Source organism: Protopterus annectens, chromosome 7.part1 (genome assembly GCF_019279795.1).
Source record: "Protopterus annectens isolate FY-2018-M chromosome 7.part1, PAN1.0, whole genome shotgun sequence".
NCBI classification, from domain to species: domain Eukaryota; kingdom Metazoa; phylum Chordata; order Ceratodontiformes; family Protopteridae; genus Protopterus; species Protopterus annectens.
Window position 1 is genome coordinate 189,452,642 of NC_056740.1, and position 16,303 is coordinate 189,468,944.

At 41.1% G+C, this 16,303-nt stretch overlaps 1 protein-coding gene across 1 annotated transcript in view; it reads left to right on the top strand.

The window, feature by feature from the left end:
- Positions 1-413: 413 nt before the first annotated feature.
- Positions 414-16,303, top strand: part of SEC13 (SEC13 homolog, nuclear pore and COPII coat complex component) — a gene marked incomplete in the record, with an annotated part of 687,168 nt that continues 671,278 nt past the window's right edge. Inside the window, 1 exon segment of the mRNA XM_044078635.1 lies at positions 414-580. Coding sequence (XP_043934570.1) covers positions 576-580 — 5 coding nt within the window.

Here is a 16,303-nt window from a genome sequence, read left to right on the forward strand (position 1 = left end):
GCAACCCTAAGTATGGAAGAACAACAGCAGCAGGGCTAACGACCCGACGGCGTGAACGTTGGTTCAAATGACAGTCACTGCTGAAGTAGCAGTGGCACACAACCCTACCCATGTGCAAAAAAGGGTTGTAGGTGGATTCTCTCCATCGTTTTACAGTTCTACCTGTTGACCGGTTGCGTAAAGTAAAGGGCGGAGTTGGTCCTTACACGTCACGGGCTTACTGTAGTAAGATATACTTCTCCGTTTTAAAACCCTATTACATTTCAACGTTCTCAACAATTGCTAAAGCTGTATACTTCAGTATTTGGGTGCGCCACTCTTTTAATATATAACAACAACATGCAGTCTTATACTTGAATTATTCTAGACAGGGTGAAATGGGACTCACTCTTGGCAACTCTAACTTCCTTTCTACACGGTAGGTAATGTGTGTTGCACCGGAAGTCCGCGAAAAATTAGTTGCCCTTAGTGGGTGCTGTTTGCCACGTCTCGTACTGAAGGGGTAGTGTGGAAGAAGGAAGTGTGAGGTTTTTTGGAAGTAGTTGTACCACTCAGAAGTTCACCACTGGGACACAATGGTAATGAAATGCATTTGATATATGTAGGTTATTGCCTTAAAATGTTACGGGTTGTCGTTCTCTTATTCTATATGCCATTCATTAATAGCAACAGATTGTTACATATTTTCAGAGAGTTTGTATGTTTGTGTATGGAAGTAACCGCTAATTATGACAACTTGTTTGCACTTTCCAGAATACTGGCTGGCACAGATAAAATGTGCTTATTTTGCTAAGAGTGCTTTAAAACTGCCTGCGTATCGTTTTGCATATACAGCTAATACTTATTGTATTTTTTAAAATGTTTTGCCTAGTGGTAGGATCGTACTATCAAGCTGAAGTAAATAAAATTATTCCACTGCTTGAGGTATTAATACATAACGTCTAAGCAACTTGGACACTTTTTTTTTTTAACTTCTGCTATTTATTGATTTGTAAATTGGCTTGCAAAACCCATGTCTGATGCTAAACATATTTGTTTCAGTAAGTAAGCAACTTGTTTTTTTCTCTGACTCCTGTGGTGTTCTACATTTTCCTTACTTGTACTCCTTGAGTGAGTTTGCATATTAGTCAGTATTTCTAGTTGCAGCTGTCTGCATCAAGCACAGTTTCCCTGAAAAGCAAACAGGAAACGCACTCAGTCCAGGGGCTAGTTTCTCCCTCTCTTTCCAGACCCGCAGTAAGACTCCCCACTGGCACAGGTGTAGGGTTTATAGGTGTGTACTAGGCTGATGGCCCTGGAGCCTTTACAAGCCTAGTCCATAGGATTACCCTGGCATTGTGCCACCTGACCTTAGTTCGTAGTGCCTGTGTCGAGTAGAGCCACTGGAGTGATCCCCAGGGTGAATTTTCAATTTCCCATCCACTCATCAAGATCTCTCTTGAAGAGGGTCAGTGAGGTGCTCTGCTTGACATGTATGGGAAATCTATTCCATAGCATGGGCAGTGTCTGGGTTATGAACCTGTCCCTCCAACATGTTCTGTTGATTGTGGTAATGAGGTTGATGTCTCTGGACCATGTGGTACGGAAGGATTGGGATTTCTTTAGATGTGGGATTTCTTTAGATGTAGCATTTCTAACAGAGCTGGGTCAGACATGGCTTTGTAAGTCAGGCAGAGATCGCCTCTAAGTAGATAATATGAGAATGAGAATAGTTGGAGTTTTTTGAGTCTGTCCATATAGGACAAGAGTTTAAGGCCCAGGGTCCACTTTGTGAGGGTTTTTTTTGTGGCCTCCCCAGTTGTTGCAGGTGTCTAGTGAGGTACATGCCAAATGAGGCATTGTACTCCATGATTGGCCTAATGAGGGAAGAGTAGAGGGAGACCTCTTTCTTCCTGGATGCAAAACCCTTAGTAATGAGATGTGCCACATAGGACTTAGTGGCAATGTGGTGGTCAAAAGAGAGGTTGCTGTTAACTTGTGTTCCTAGATCTGTTATAACTCATTCTGTGTTCAGTGGACTACCATCGATGTGGTAATTCAAGGGAATCAGGTTTTTCTCGAGGGGGATGATAACACATTTTTTTTTTGTATTGAGCTTAAGGCCATGGTTCTGGCACCAGTCATTGGTCTCATTGAGGCCTTTCTGTGGAATTTCAACATCATTTGGGGAGTTAATAATAGCTCCCAACTTGCAATAGTCTGCGAACTTTGTCAGACAGAAGCCCTTTGTGTTGGCCTGGACTTCAGAGAAGTAGATTCCAAACAGGAGTGCACCCAGGACCGAACCCTGTGGGGTTCCACATGTGACTGATCGACAGTCTGATTTGGAGTCAGAACCCACAGTGTGAAAGTAGCTATCTGTGAGCCAGTTTGTAACCCATCTAGTGATATAGGGGTTGATGCCTAGCTTAGTGAGTCTTTCTATGATTCCTGAGTGGGGAATGGTATCAAAGGCCTTGGTCAGATCAAGGTAGACTGTATGAACCATGCTTCCTTCATCCACAGCTCTGGTGACTCCCTCAAAGAAGTCAACCAAATTGAGCAGGCATGATCTACCCTTCACAAAACCAAACTGTGTAGGGTCCAGAGTTTGGAGATTCCCTATGTCCTTGTTTATTAGGTCCATGATGCTGTGTTCCATAGCTTTGCATATCAGACTTGTCAGGCTAATGGGGTGACAGTTCCTAGGGTCTGTAGTTGCTCTTCCCTTGTGGAGAGGGATGACTGTAACAGTGCGCCAGTCGGTAGGGACAAAGCCTGAGGTGAGGCTGAACAGGGCACACAGGTGAGGTGCCAGTTCACTCTGTAGTTCATGTAGAACGGGGATATTGTCAGGTCCCATAGAAGCTGTATTCTTGGCCTTGTACAGTGCTGTTTTAACCTGTGCAGCAGTAATACTGTGTCCCTAGCAATCATTGATCCTTTGGGGGGGGGGGGGTAAAGTTGGCACTGAATCTGTCAGCCAGTATATTGGCAATATCTGTTGGCTCGGTATAGGAGGTACCATTGTGCAGTAGTGCAGAGCAAATCTGGGTATTGCAGTGGAGATTCTTTACATAACTATAGAAGGCCTAGCTAGCTTTAGAGGATTTGATGAGGGATTTCAACCTTTTGTTGAGGCTAAGGGAGTTTTTCCAGTTGTGAGACTTCACCTTATTCCATTCGGTTTCCTCCTTCTGTTGTAGAGGATTTGATGAGGGATTTCAACCTTTTGTTGAGGCTAAGGGAGTTTTTCCAGTCTTGAGACTTCACCTTATTCCAATCAGTTTCCTCCTCCTGTTGTAGAGTTTGTTTATGGCAGGGGACCACCAGATTGACTTCCTTTTTGGAAGAGAGCTCCTTGATTCTATTGGGTATGGCAAGATCCATGCATTTGTGTACGTGTTCGTACAGTGCATTGGTGTATTATTTGGCGCTCATGCAACTATTCTCCATTTGCATGGGTGCCGTGAAGTTAGCCACCTCTGTTTTTAGGAGCCCGATGTTAGCTTTGGAGAAGTTTTTCATGGTGGCTACCTTTGTGGGAGGGATGTGGATTTCCAAGGTGATTAGTTTGTGGTCAGATCTAACCAGGGAGGAATTGACTATTGATGTAGAGCAGTGGTTGCCCATGTTAGTAATGACCAGGTCACGGATGTTGCTACCTCAAGATGGGGTAAAAACGAGCTGGTCCAGGGCATTGTAGTTAATGAATTCCAGAAACCGTTGGGCAAGTGCGTTGGTACATGAGTAGTTTTCCCAGTTAATGGAGGGGTAGTTGAAGTCGCCCAGTATAAGAGTGTTAGGTTGGACCCTAATATTCTTCAGGGTGCTTAGGAACGTGGAGTGAGAGTCTTGGGATATGGTTGGGGACCTATAGCAGGCTGTGACCTGAATTGCTTGAGTCCTCAGAGTGTCCAAGCCAAGTCCTCCAGCACCCTCTCTGTGAAACCAGTGCTTCGTGTCCCTGGTCCAAGCAGCTGACACACACACTCTTTGAGATTTGATGTTTGTGTTTATATATACACACGCACACACACACACACACACACACGGTAAAGTCTGGCACAGGTTTACTGGCTATGCCCCCTTCAGCCTAGACTGTAAGGTAGTTAGACCACCATCAGACACTCCAAAGCCAGCTGCTTTAAGGCTGTTGCCAGGGTACCCAATTATACTGAGTGAAGTTAATATTAATACAAATGAAGTGTTTGGCCAATGCAGTAAGGCTTTCAGGAGTGGCCACAGAATTACCAAATAGATATTAGTATTTTCAAAGGTTAAAATGCTTTCTAAAGGTCCAGCCGCAATGAAAAGTTTAAATATATTTAATAATAAATAATAAAAGAACATTAAATACTAAATATCTATTTAGAATAAATACCAGAGTTTCAATCACAGGAAGTATTAAAAATAACACAGGTGGCAGGTTCACACACTTACAGAAAAACAATACTTTACTATTACTCATTATATTTTCCTGAGTATTCTAAAGAACTGTAAGTTACAATCTTTATGGCCTAAGCCAGGTAGTTTAATTTCAAACTATTTTTTCAAAGTTAGCTGCAGCTGGACTGTGATTAACCCCTTCTCCTCCAGTGTCCATTGTTATACAATTACATTTTTAGCAGTTACAGTAATCCATATATGTTTCTTCCTCTGTCCAGCAGGACACACTGTTGATACATATTTAACACAAGCAACTTTACAAATACTTTTTCAACACAAGCATCTATACTAATGAGTTTGATATACAAATGACATATAATTCTTTACAAAGTTCCAGCTAGCTGTGCTGGCATATGTTACACATCCATTGTCCTACTTCTCCTGGCTTAGCTGGCGATACCTCACGTTGTCACAGGGAGTCATGGAACTGTGTGATATTCTAGCTATATGAGTGATGAGTGAGTTTGGGTTAGGAGAAGGGTGAGGTTATGAAACTTGAAGCTGTAGGAAGGTGTGATTAGGAGAATTGATGGAAAAGACAAAATGAAGACCTGATAGTGTGCAGAAAAGAAAAAGTAGTGTTGGATGTTAAAGAAGGAATATTTGAGATACAAGTGTGATGGGGGGGTGTTAATTTGTAAATGGTATGAAGGTCTGGAGTTGGTGGATTTGAGTAATTGGTCTGTAAATTTGTGTTTTATTTAATTTATACCATAATGTAAGCAATTTTTCTTGTGAATGTTTTTGCATTTTAAGTGGTGGTCTTTTGCTGTGGCGGCTCTACATTGTTTTGGATGTCATTGGTTAAGGATTTTCATTTAAGAGCAGTGAGACAGGCATACCAAAAGTTTGTATAAATACTTCTTGCAGATCTGTGTGCAAAGTAATATATCCCATCAGATTAGCATGTTTCCGTTTGAAGGTAAAGGGAGATTTTTGCAGATCTGTGTGTAGAAGTAAGATATCCCATCAGATTAGCATGTTTCCATTGGAAGGTAAAGGGAGATTTTTGCATCTGTCTGGATGAGGAAAGAAAACCTTGACTGCAAGGACACACCAAGCATGAGGACAAAGGCATAATGAAGATGATTGAGGCTTTTAATTACCTACCCACCTTGTCCACTGTCACATTAGTGTAGATTAAAAAAAAAAAACAAAAACAGGTTGGGGAGTAGGGAAAGTACTAGGTAGTTGTATTTTGTTACATGTGCAAACTACATCATTTTGCTGTCTTATGGTAGTTATTGAATAATGTAACAGCTGCCGCTCTGCTAAATTTAAGGTGGTTAGTTGTGACTTATTGAATAACGTAACAGCTGCCGCTCTGCTAAATTTAAGGTGGTTAGTTGTGACTTAGTTGCATAATTCAGAGAATAAATTCTGTAAATCTGTTTGAATGTGAGCTGTAGATGGATCTGCTATGTGGAGGATAATATCATTGGTGTAATGAATGGTCACTGAGGGAGATATGGTTGCGAATGGTGTGAAAACAAGGCCTTAACCCCTGTGGTACTCATGAAGTGAAGATGATTTACCTCATGTATCATGTCTTTATTATGACAGGCCTGAAGAACAAATAATTGTTCTGCTATTATTTAAGTATTTGGGTTAAAATCAAGAATTCAAGTTGTGTTGTATGTCTGTAGTTTAAAAAGCATGCGTGAAGTCACCTAAACAAATCCTGTGAACCAGTCTTTCTTCATGGTCACTAATATTTTATCGCTCATCTGTGTAGGTTGCAATGAGTATGTTATGGCCAGTTATGAAACCTTGTTTAATGTCTGGAAGAATTCCATGTTTATTGATGTGCTCAAGTAGTCCATCAGATGAGATGTTAAACTGAGGCACCATTTGTTTGAGTTGCTGGTAGCTTAGGTGAGTGTAAAAGATCCCATGGCACTTATTGAAAAAAGTTAAAGTTCCCTAGTGCCATGACCCGGTTTCCCCATTCAGTAAGAATAGCACTTCTTGTCCCCTCCGAAAAGACGTTATTGGCTTAGTGAGACAAACTCCTCAGCAATGTTTAAATAGGTTCATAGGTACTAGATTGTTGATCTGTGAGGATCAAAGAAGCCTAGCCTTGCATTGAGCAGTTTTTAGCTCTTATATTTTTCGTGCAAGTAACCAAGAGATGGACCAAATAAGGATATGTTGGGCCATTTACATGTTTCTATTATCCATGAGTCTTAGGGGTGCTAAACCAAAGGTGAGCTTGCAAATGTCCTGGCAGTCCTCCAAAATACATTTAAATAGAGTAAGATAAGTACTTTGGTTTATGTGGAGTGGAAGACTTTTCTATCTAAGTGGAATTCTCTGATACAAATCTAATAAATGTGTAATAGGCCTGAAAGGATCTGTTGAAGCTATGTACACAAAGCAGAGGTCACCTCTCAGTAGCCTTTATGATACTGAGAAGAAGAACAAGGCTTTGCATTGGTCTACATAATTTTTGCAGTTTTGGTCCCTTGATTTTTCTAGTGAGGAAGTCTGTTGTTAGTTGTGAAAAGTGTTTGGACAGTTAAATACTGAAAGGGGCATTATAGTCCATGAAGTGCTGAGTACAGTGGAACAATTACATCCCTTGATTTGGATGGAGTTCATTTCCTACTTTTTTTTTTTTTTTTTTAACAAGAAGCATCTTTATTAAACCATCACTTATGACATAGGCAATCAGTTCATACCTCTCAACCTCGTAGAGCAAGAAGTCTGGACAAAGCCATAAGTAAAAGTGGAATAAAGGCCCAAAAGTAGGGACAGTTAATATTGCTCTTGCAAACTTAGAAAGTTGATGGAATAACAGGTTTTGCATTAGCATGAAGTTACTGAAGGGTATGAAGTCTGAACGTCAAATGTCTGTCATTATTTTCTAACTTCAGTCTTTAATGTTTTGCCACTAATGTGCCAGAAAAACACAATTTTATGAAAAATGGACCAAAAATGAGGCATAAAGCTGGACATTCTGTGAAAATCTGTACAATTGAGAGGTAATCATACCTCTATGTATATCAATGAAAACAAACCACACCGACACAGTCCTAGTTGCAAGGATTTTACATCACAAACTGTACCGACACACTCCCAGTTGCAAACATTATACATCACTTATAATCTATCCAATCATTTTCAGTCAAACATTGTGTAGCTCATGTAAGTCCTGCCTTCTTTTAATCCTCAGTCCTCCCCTGTATGTACTGTTCCCACAATTCCCATTTTTCCTGTGTACTTTGCTCTTACCCCTTTCTAAAAATCTCAATTCAAGTTATCTATGTGACTATATTCTCTACTTGTAGTATAGCTGGTTTAAATTTTCCATTTTCTAGTAATTGCTTTTTTTGGCAGCACCATAATTGGACACAGCAAGGCCTCACCATGTCTAGGCAATTCCATTTTTGTATCATTGCTCAGAAAAATTATCTTCCTAGTTGCACCAATCTGCCAACCCAGCATCTCCAGCAGTGCATCCTACAGGGAATCTGTAAAGTCTACCTACTCACTGCACTCGCAGAAAATATGTTCCCAATTACTTCTTTCTTCCCTGTCACACCTCCAATGTATGCTGTCTGTCTGAGGAAAAATTGTCTTGCCAAAGAAGGGCAGCCCAAGGAGTGAACCTAGGTCATTTGGAGGAGGTATAGGTGTCCACCGTAAGTTTCTGAGGTGTACTTGAGCCAAACTGCTATCTGAAGAGTTGCATAGTGAATTGACATTTAGCTGGAATGGTGTTGGTTGAATGCCTTCCTGAGGTCTAGATATGTGTTTATTGTTCTGCCCTCACCCATTGCTTCAATAACGTTTTCAAATAAGTCAAACAGATTTAAGTAGGTTAAATAGTAGTTGACGTTAAATTTATTTTCAAATAATTTTGTGATTTGACAAGTAATACTTACTAAAATAATAACTTAAAGCCCTGAGTCACAGGGGGAGACCATTCTGGGGCCATTGCCTTAGAATAGGGTTGAAGTGAAGCCTTGTAAAGAAGACGAGAGCTGGGTTTGATTTTACATGATGGCTGTGTTAGTAGTTTTGGTGTTAAATGATGCTGTAGGGTTAGATGGAATACTTGTGCTTTTTTGAATTCCTGTAAGCAGGAGGCGTCCATATTGGGCAGTGATTGACTAGGCTTCTTATCGGAGTACACTGTTTTTTTTTTTTTTTTAATATTTTCTAGATCTTTTGATACTATTACAATTAGCTTTGTGTTGAAGGTTAACTGTTTTGTTTCTTTGATTTTATGTTGCAGTTTTCCCTCTGGTGTAGAATATTCCACCATGGTGAGTGGGATTGTTAATCTCCTTTTTTAGTTTTCAAGTCTTATTTCTGGCTTTAAGAAGAAGCTTCAGGTTTGAAGTAATCCAGTGCCAAAGCTGTCCCTTAAGTTGTTTATTTTGCAGTGAGAAGTGTTTTATTCCGGATGGTTTAATAAGGAATTAACTGTATCCAAGGCATGAATGGAGTTGCTGCACTGACCAATTTAAGTAATTTAGTTTTTCCTGTACAGTGTTTTATTTCTGTTCTGGGAAGGCTCTTATGGTTACTGTCACCAGAGATGGCTTTGTAGGATTTAAATGACAGAGTGGTCTGAATAGTAGTCACTTACAATATTTGGAGAACATTTTAATTCACTAATTCTGTGTGGTATGTTAGTTATAAGTAAGTCTAAGTTAGTGCTGCTGTTATGTGGGTTCAGTCTGATAGATATGTAATGCAGCTTTGTACGTTTATAGGAAATGAATAACGTGACTTCTTGGGTCCTAAAAGATCAATGTTGACATTTTTCATTGTAATTTATATGATTTACTTTACAGTGGTTTTAGGATGTCCTGAATAATTGCTTTGGGCAGGTTAGAAATGGCAGTGGTGGTGGAAGCCAGTGTCCATTTAGGTATGTTGTCACACGTGTTATGATTATGGTTTGGGGGGAGTCCTCTTGCTAAGAGGAGAGAACCACTTTTTTTTAATAACAAATGTTTGTGTAATGCTGAAGGGCAGCTAGTGCCCTCTAGGCAGATTTCAATCATACCTAGAGTTTCTAGTTGGTTTTCTTTCATCCAACCTTCTTGGCAGTCTGTGTTGCTTTTTATGCTGTGTACATTCAGGTGACATATTTTTATGGCATTTCTTATTTAAGTTTGATTTTGCTGAGTTACTTGAAGTAGTTTGTTGTTTTGAGATGATATGCTAATATTAGAGAACTGGTTGAGACCCCAGTGGGATGATAGTGAAGTAGGCTGGTTAAGTTCAAGTTCATTGCAGAGCTCATTTCCTAAGCATTTTGCATCAAAACTATGACTCTGTGTAAAGCAGTTAATATGATTCATATAATAAATGTGTACTGTGTAGTAATTTTGCTAAAATCAATTTTCACTAAACAAGCAAAAACATTATAAAAGCAGAAAATGCTAAAGACAATGTAACATTGTTACACTATGTAATAAAAATGTTTATAGTAACTAATGCAATCCAGGTACAGGTAAAATAAACTCAAAAGTTGTTCTTTTAAAAGCAAGAGCCCAACTATGGGCTAGCATCATGAGACGCAGAAATCAAATTTCTCAGTATACTCTTAAAAAAACTTCAGTAATAACAAACCAACAGGTTTTGGAGGATAAAGCTTAGACCACAGCTGTCAGCTGCCCCATAGTACAGCCGACAATTATCAACTATTGCAACGTTACAGTATTGCAGTCAGCTGCAAAATGCAGCCCAAGCACCAGATTGTAACAGTAAGAAAACAAAATGCTTAAGAAAAACAAATTTGTGAATGAACCTCTTCATTCTTCAGATACCAAATAGATAGCAAATAGCATCCTCTTCCAGTCATTCGTTCTAATTTCACCTCCAAAGTAGAGACTGTGTTCCTTAAAACATCCGCTGTCATTGCTGCTGTTCTTTCTATTACAGCCAAAAGAAATAATGCTGATTGCAAGGGACATCATCAACAGCACAACTGACTGGCACTAGTGTATATCCAGCTAGAATGACAGTGTGATAGTATAGTATTAAGCCTTAGTGAGCAAAGTTGAAACAAGTACTTCTCAAAAAACAAATGTAAAAAGCTCTCTGGTATGCAGTCACTTGCTAGCATTGTTGGAAGTACAGTTTGTCGCACTTAATGTTCTTGTAAGTTATTTTAACTAAGTCCTGAGGTAATAGGAGCATGAGATATAGATTGGAGAAACAGTAGTTGAAGAGGAGCAAAATTGGGGTTTGTAGAATTTGTAGTGCTAAGTTTTAATACAGCTATATGATCCTTGCAGTGGTAAGTTTCAATAGAGCCATGTAAAGTAGAAAGGTACTATTTGTGGTCTGTTTCGGTATGGATCAATTTGGTTAGAGACTTTGCAGTTGTTTTCTTAAGGGGATGCCATAATTTGTTATACTGGTGAGATAACTACCAGACTGGATCATAGTGGGTTTTGTTTTTTGATGGCTGTTTTTCCTGAATTGCACATTGCATTTCAGCTAATGTAGTATTCTCTAAGCTTGTTAACGTCAAAGCAGTGCAGGTGTTAGGGATAGAGTAATAAGTGGAGTGGGATTGGGGCATTCTGTAATCATGCCTGGCTGAGATTTGGGGGCCACTATAAAGAGTAAAGAAATTAGATGGGTAGTGAGAAAACCCTAATTGCAGGAGGTGGAAGGAGAATGGAGGTTAGATGTTTGGATTAGAAAATGGAAGGAGAATGGAGGTTAGATGTTTGGATTGGAAAATGGCAAGTTGTTCATAGGTGTCTACTAGGATAATGGCCCTGGAGCCTTTACAAGCCTAACCCATAGGATTACCCTGGCATCGTGCCACTCGACCTTAGTTCCCAGTGCCTCTGTCGAGAAGAGTCACTGGAGTGATCCCCAGGGTGAATTTTCTATTTCCCATCCACTCATCAAGATTTCTCTTGAGGGTCAGTGAGGTGCTCTGTTTGACATGTATGGGAAGTCTGTTCCATAGCATGGGCAGTCGCTGAGTTATGAACCTGTCCCTCCAGCACATTCTGTAGATTGTGGTCATGAGGTTGAGGTCTCTGGAGCCTGTGGTACAGAGGAATTGGGATTTCTTTAGATGTAGCATTTCTAACAGAGCTGGGTCAGACATGGCTTTGTAAGTCAAGCAGAGTAAGAGCCTCTAAGTAGGCGATATGAGACTGAGAATAGTTGGAGTTTTTTGAGTCTGTCCATGTAGGACAAGTGTTTAAGGCCTAGGATCATCTTTGTGAGGTACTTTTGTGGCCTCTCCAGTTATTGCAGGTGTCTAGTGAGGTACATGCCAAATGAGGCATTGTACTCCATAACTGGCCTAATGAGGGAAGAGTAGAGGGAGACCATGACCTCCTTCTTCCAGGATGCAAAACCCTTAGTAATGAGATGCGCCACATAAAAGGACTTTCAGACCACAGTGGCAATGTGGTGGTCAAAAGAGAGGTTGCTGTCAACCTGTGTTCCCAGATCTCTTACAATGCCTTCTGTGTTCACTGGACTACCATCCATGTGGTAATTCATGGGAACTGGGTTTTACCCAAAGGGGATGACGACACATTTTTTGGCATTGAGCTTAAGGCATGGTTTTGTCACCAGTCGTTGGTCTCGGTGAGGCCTTTCTGTAGGATGTCAACATCCCATAGGGAGTTAATAATGGATCACAACTTCTAGTCATCTGTGAAATTTGTCAGCTTGAGTCCCTTCGTGTTGGCCTGGACTTCTGAGAAGTAGATGCCAAACGGATGAGAACCCAGGACTGATCCCTGTGGGACTCCACTCGTGACTGGTCGGCAGTCTGACTTAGAACCCACAATGTAAAAGTAGCTGACTCCATCTGTGAGCCAGTTTGCAACCCACCTAGTGATATAGGGGTTGATGCTTAGCTTAGTAAGTTTTTCTATGATTCCTGAGTGGGAATGTTATCAAAGGCCTTTGCCAGATCAAGGTAGGCTGTATGAACCACCTTGCCTTCATCCACAGCTCTGGTGACTGACTCAAAGAAGTTGATCAAGTTGAGCACGCATGATCTACCCTTCACAAAACCAAACTGTGTGTGATCCAGAGTGTGGAAATTCCCTATATCCTTGTTTATTAGGTCCATGATAATGCGTTCCATAGCTTTGCATATCACACTTGGGCTAATGGGGCGATAGTTCCAAGGGTCTGTAGTCACTCCTCCTTTGCACCATTCAGTAGGGACAAAGCCTGAGGTGAGGCTGTGATTGAACACGGCACACAGGTGAGGTGCCAGTTCGCTTTGTAGTTCATGTAGAACACAGCCAGGGATACTGTCAGGTCCCATAGAAGCTGTATTCTTGTCCTTGGACAGTGCTGTTTTAACCTGTGCAGCGGTAATACTGGGTGCCTAGCAATCTACTGGTACTATGATTAGTCCTTTGTGGGTGGGTGGTAAAGTTGGCATTGAATCTGTCGGCCAGTATATTGGCAATATCTGTTGGCTCAGTATAAGAGGTACCATTGTGCAGTAGCTCAGAGCAAATCTGGGTATTGCCGTGGAGATTCTTTACATGACTATAGAAGGCCTTGTGGTTGTCTTTACTATCTACTGCAATTCTGTTCTCATAGCTAGCTTTAGAGAATTTGATGAGGGATCTCAACTTTTTGTTGAGGCTGATGAGGGAGTTTTTCCAGTCTTGGGACTTCATCTTATTCCACATAAGTTTCCTCCTCCTGTTGTAGAGTTTGTTTATGGCAGGAGACCACCAGATTGGGGTTTTTTTTTTTTTTTTTTTTTTTTTTTATTGAGGAGAGCATCTTGGTTCTATTGGGTATGGGGAGATCCATGCATTTGTGTATGTGTTTGTACAATGCATTGGTGTATGATTCGACGGTCATGCAGCTGTTCTCCATTTGCATGGGTGCAGTGAAGTTAGCCACCTCTGTTTTTAGGAACTCAAAGTTAGCTTTGGAGAAGTTTTTCATGGTGGTTACCTTTGCGGGGGGTGGAGGGTGGAGGGTGGGAGGGATGTGGATTTCCAAGTTGATTAGTTTTGTAGTCTGATCTAACCAGGGAGGAGTTGACTATTGGTGTAGAGCAACTGTCGCCCATGTTAGTAATGACCAGGTCAAGGGTGTTGCTACCTCTAGTGGGGGTAAGAACGAGCTGGTCCAGGGCATTGGAATTAATGAATTCCAGGAAACGTTGGACAAGTGTATTGGTACATGAGGAGTAGTTTTCCCAGTTAAGGGAGGGGTAGTTGAAGTCACCCAGTATGAGAGTGTTAGGTTGGACCCTAATATTATCCAGGGTGCTTGGAAACATGGAGTTTGAGTCTTGGGACATGGTTGGGAACCTATAACAGGCTACGACCTGAATCGCTGTCTTACCCAATGTTAGCTGCACCTGAAGTATCTCTGATGCGTTATGTTAGGCTACCAGTCTGGAGGTGTGTGCATCCTTTATAAATGTAGAAATACCACTGCCTTTGGAGCTTCTGTCCAAGTTCTGGGGCTGAAAGGTGTGGAATGAATTATAGCCTGGAAGTGCAGGGTTGCTTTCTGCTGCCTTGAACCAGGTCTCTGTTACAGCACAAATGTCAATGTTCTCCATTTTAAGGAGTGCTTAGAATGAGTGCCTTTCTAGCATTGAGCAGCATGACCCTCTGATTGCATTTGTTTGTAGCTGTTACAGTGGTAATTTGGTCTTTGGAACACCGCCTAAAAAGGCACTGTAGGGGCAGCAAGGGGTGACAGATGCAGGTCATCTCTAGCAAAGCATCGAGGTCTGTCAGTCATATCATCGCAGGCAGGTACTGGTTCCCCTTAGAATGACACCAGAAACTTGGACAATTGTTGACATCAATCATTTTCTACGTGTACTATGGTATCGTTCTGGGTGATGGTAGGATGCTGCTCAGGGCTAGGGTCATAACCCCCTGGGCTACATAATCTGAGAGTACCTCCATGTCTCTTTTCATGTAGTCCAGGGAGGTATGTCTAGGTCATTCGCACCCACATGTACAATGACAGTCATATTTGTACCTGTTGTTGAGGGACCTGAGTGTATGCATTATGTGGCGGATCCTGGCAGCTGACTGTTGCTCTCTCCTTATTCAGCTTAGTGAGTGGGACATCAGTGTGCTTCACTATCGCGTCACCTATGACTAGTGTGCTGAGCATGCTGTTTTTCCTAAGGGTCTTTTGGTTGAGTGGCACACTGTTTAGGAGAGTTGTCTCATGATTAGTGTTGTGGTGGTCGAGTGCGTTTCTGCCTTAGAGGTCTCTGCTGTTTGGGTAGATTTTTATTGAGAGCCTCCGCAAAGATGGGTGTGTGGTTTGTGTTTTTATGTGAAGGCAGTGCTGGTGTGTGTTCTGGAGGGCTGTGTTCCATGTGGTGTGGTACAAGTGTTGACCTTCTTCTCTTGACCAGCTCTTCTGGTCTTGTCTGGAGAGTGTGTGGCTTCCAATTTGGATATACAAGTACATCTCTCGCAAGTCTGAGTGTTGGAAGGTAAGAAGAGAGGGTTGTCTGTGTACATGAGGCAGTTGCTACATTGCCTCAGGATGTCCAAGTTCACCAGGTTAATAGAATAAAGCACAAGGAACTGACCTTTAGACATGCCTGGAGGGGTGGGCATTAATGAGTACTGGAGCAGTTTCCTTGTAGAACGTTTAGTGCTGGTAGCACTTTTTTGTGCTACAAGTAGTCTGGTGTGGTAAAGTGCTAGATTAATAAGCTAGTAAAAGTGCAGGAGAGGAGAGAACTAGCAGATCTAAGGAAAAAAGTTGAAGAACAGACTTTGTTACCTCTCAGAAGCTTACAAACAGTCCTGGTTACAGCAAATCTATATCTGTTCTAGACTAGTTACAGGAAAGGCAGGAAAAGTGCAAATGTGGGCTTTTAAACCAGAAAGTTGAAAGAGATGGAAAACTGCCCAAACGGCCAATAAACTACAAATTCGGGGCCAGAAACCACTCCTCTTGTGGTAGCAGGCTGCCTAGTGATTACCCCTCCCACTGATAAGCTAGAAGATTTCCCTCCAGCACAGAAAGGTTTGGGAGGCTCAGAAGCTTACATACAGTCCTGGATACAGCAAATCTATATCTGTACTAGACTAGTTGCGGGACAAGCGAGAAAAGCGCAAACGCAGGCTTTTAGACCAGAAAGTTGAAAGAGATGGAAAAAACTGCCCAAAAGGTCAATAAACTACAATTTTTGGGCAAGGAACCACTCCTCCTTGTGGTAGATGGGCTACCTAGTGCTTACCACTCCCACTGACAAGCTGGAAGGCTTCCCTCTGACACAGAAAAGCTTGGGGGGCTCAGAAGCTTACAAGCAGTCCTAGATGTAGCAAATCTGTATCTGGACTAGACTAGTTACAGGAAAGGCAGGAAACAAACTTATATAGATGTGTGTGTGTTCATATATATATATATATATATATATATATATATATATATATATATATATATATATATATATATATATATATATAAACAGAAAAGCAGCTAAAACAGTACTAAAACAATTCAAGTGCAGCGCAAGCTAGCACACGAGTGTGTAGCAATATAAGTACAGTTTAAATAAATGCAGTTTATTCAAACTGTATTCTGAACTGAATTTAATTGTTTTATTCAACTCTGAGCAGTTAAAAAGTGCCAACAAATATAAAACTATACTTTTATCAGCTGAGAAGCACACTCTGTCAGATTTTTTTTTTTTTAGTAAAGTGGAAAGGGAGAAAGGAGAAACAGAAGATAATTCAAGGTTAAGGACCTAAGTGGGTTGGCCTTCTCATATGTTCTCTCTGTATTAGAAGATACGGGCGTCCAAGCTGATGAGAGACCAAAAATTGTAGGGAATACACTTCCACTTAACGCAAGTTTATTAAAAGGTTCAGCGTTTTCACTACTAGAAACACAGTAGCTTCTTCAAAGTATT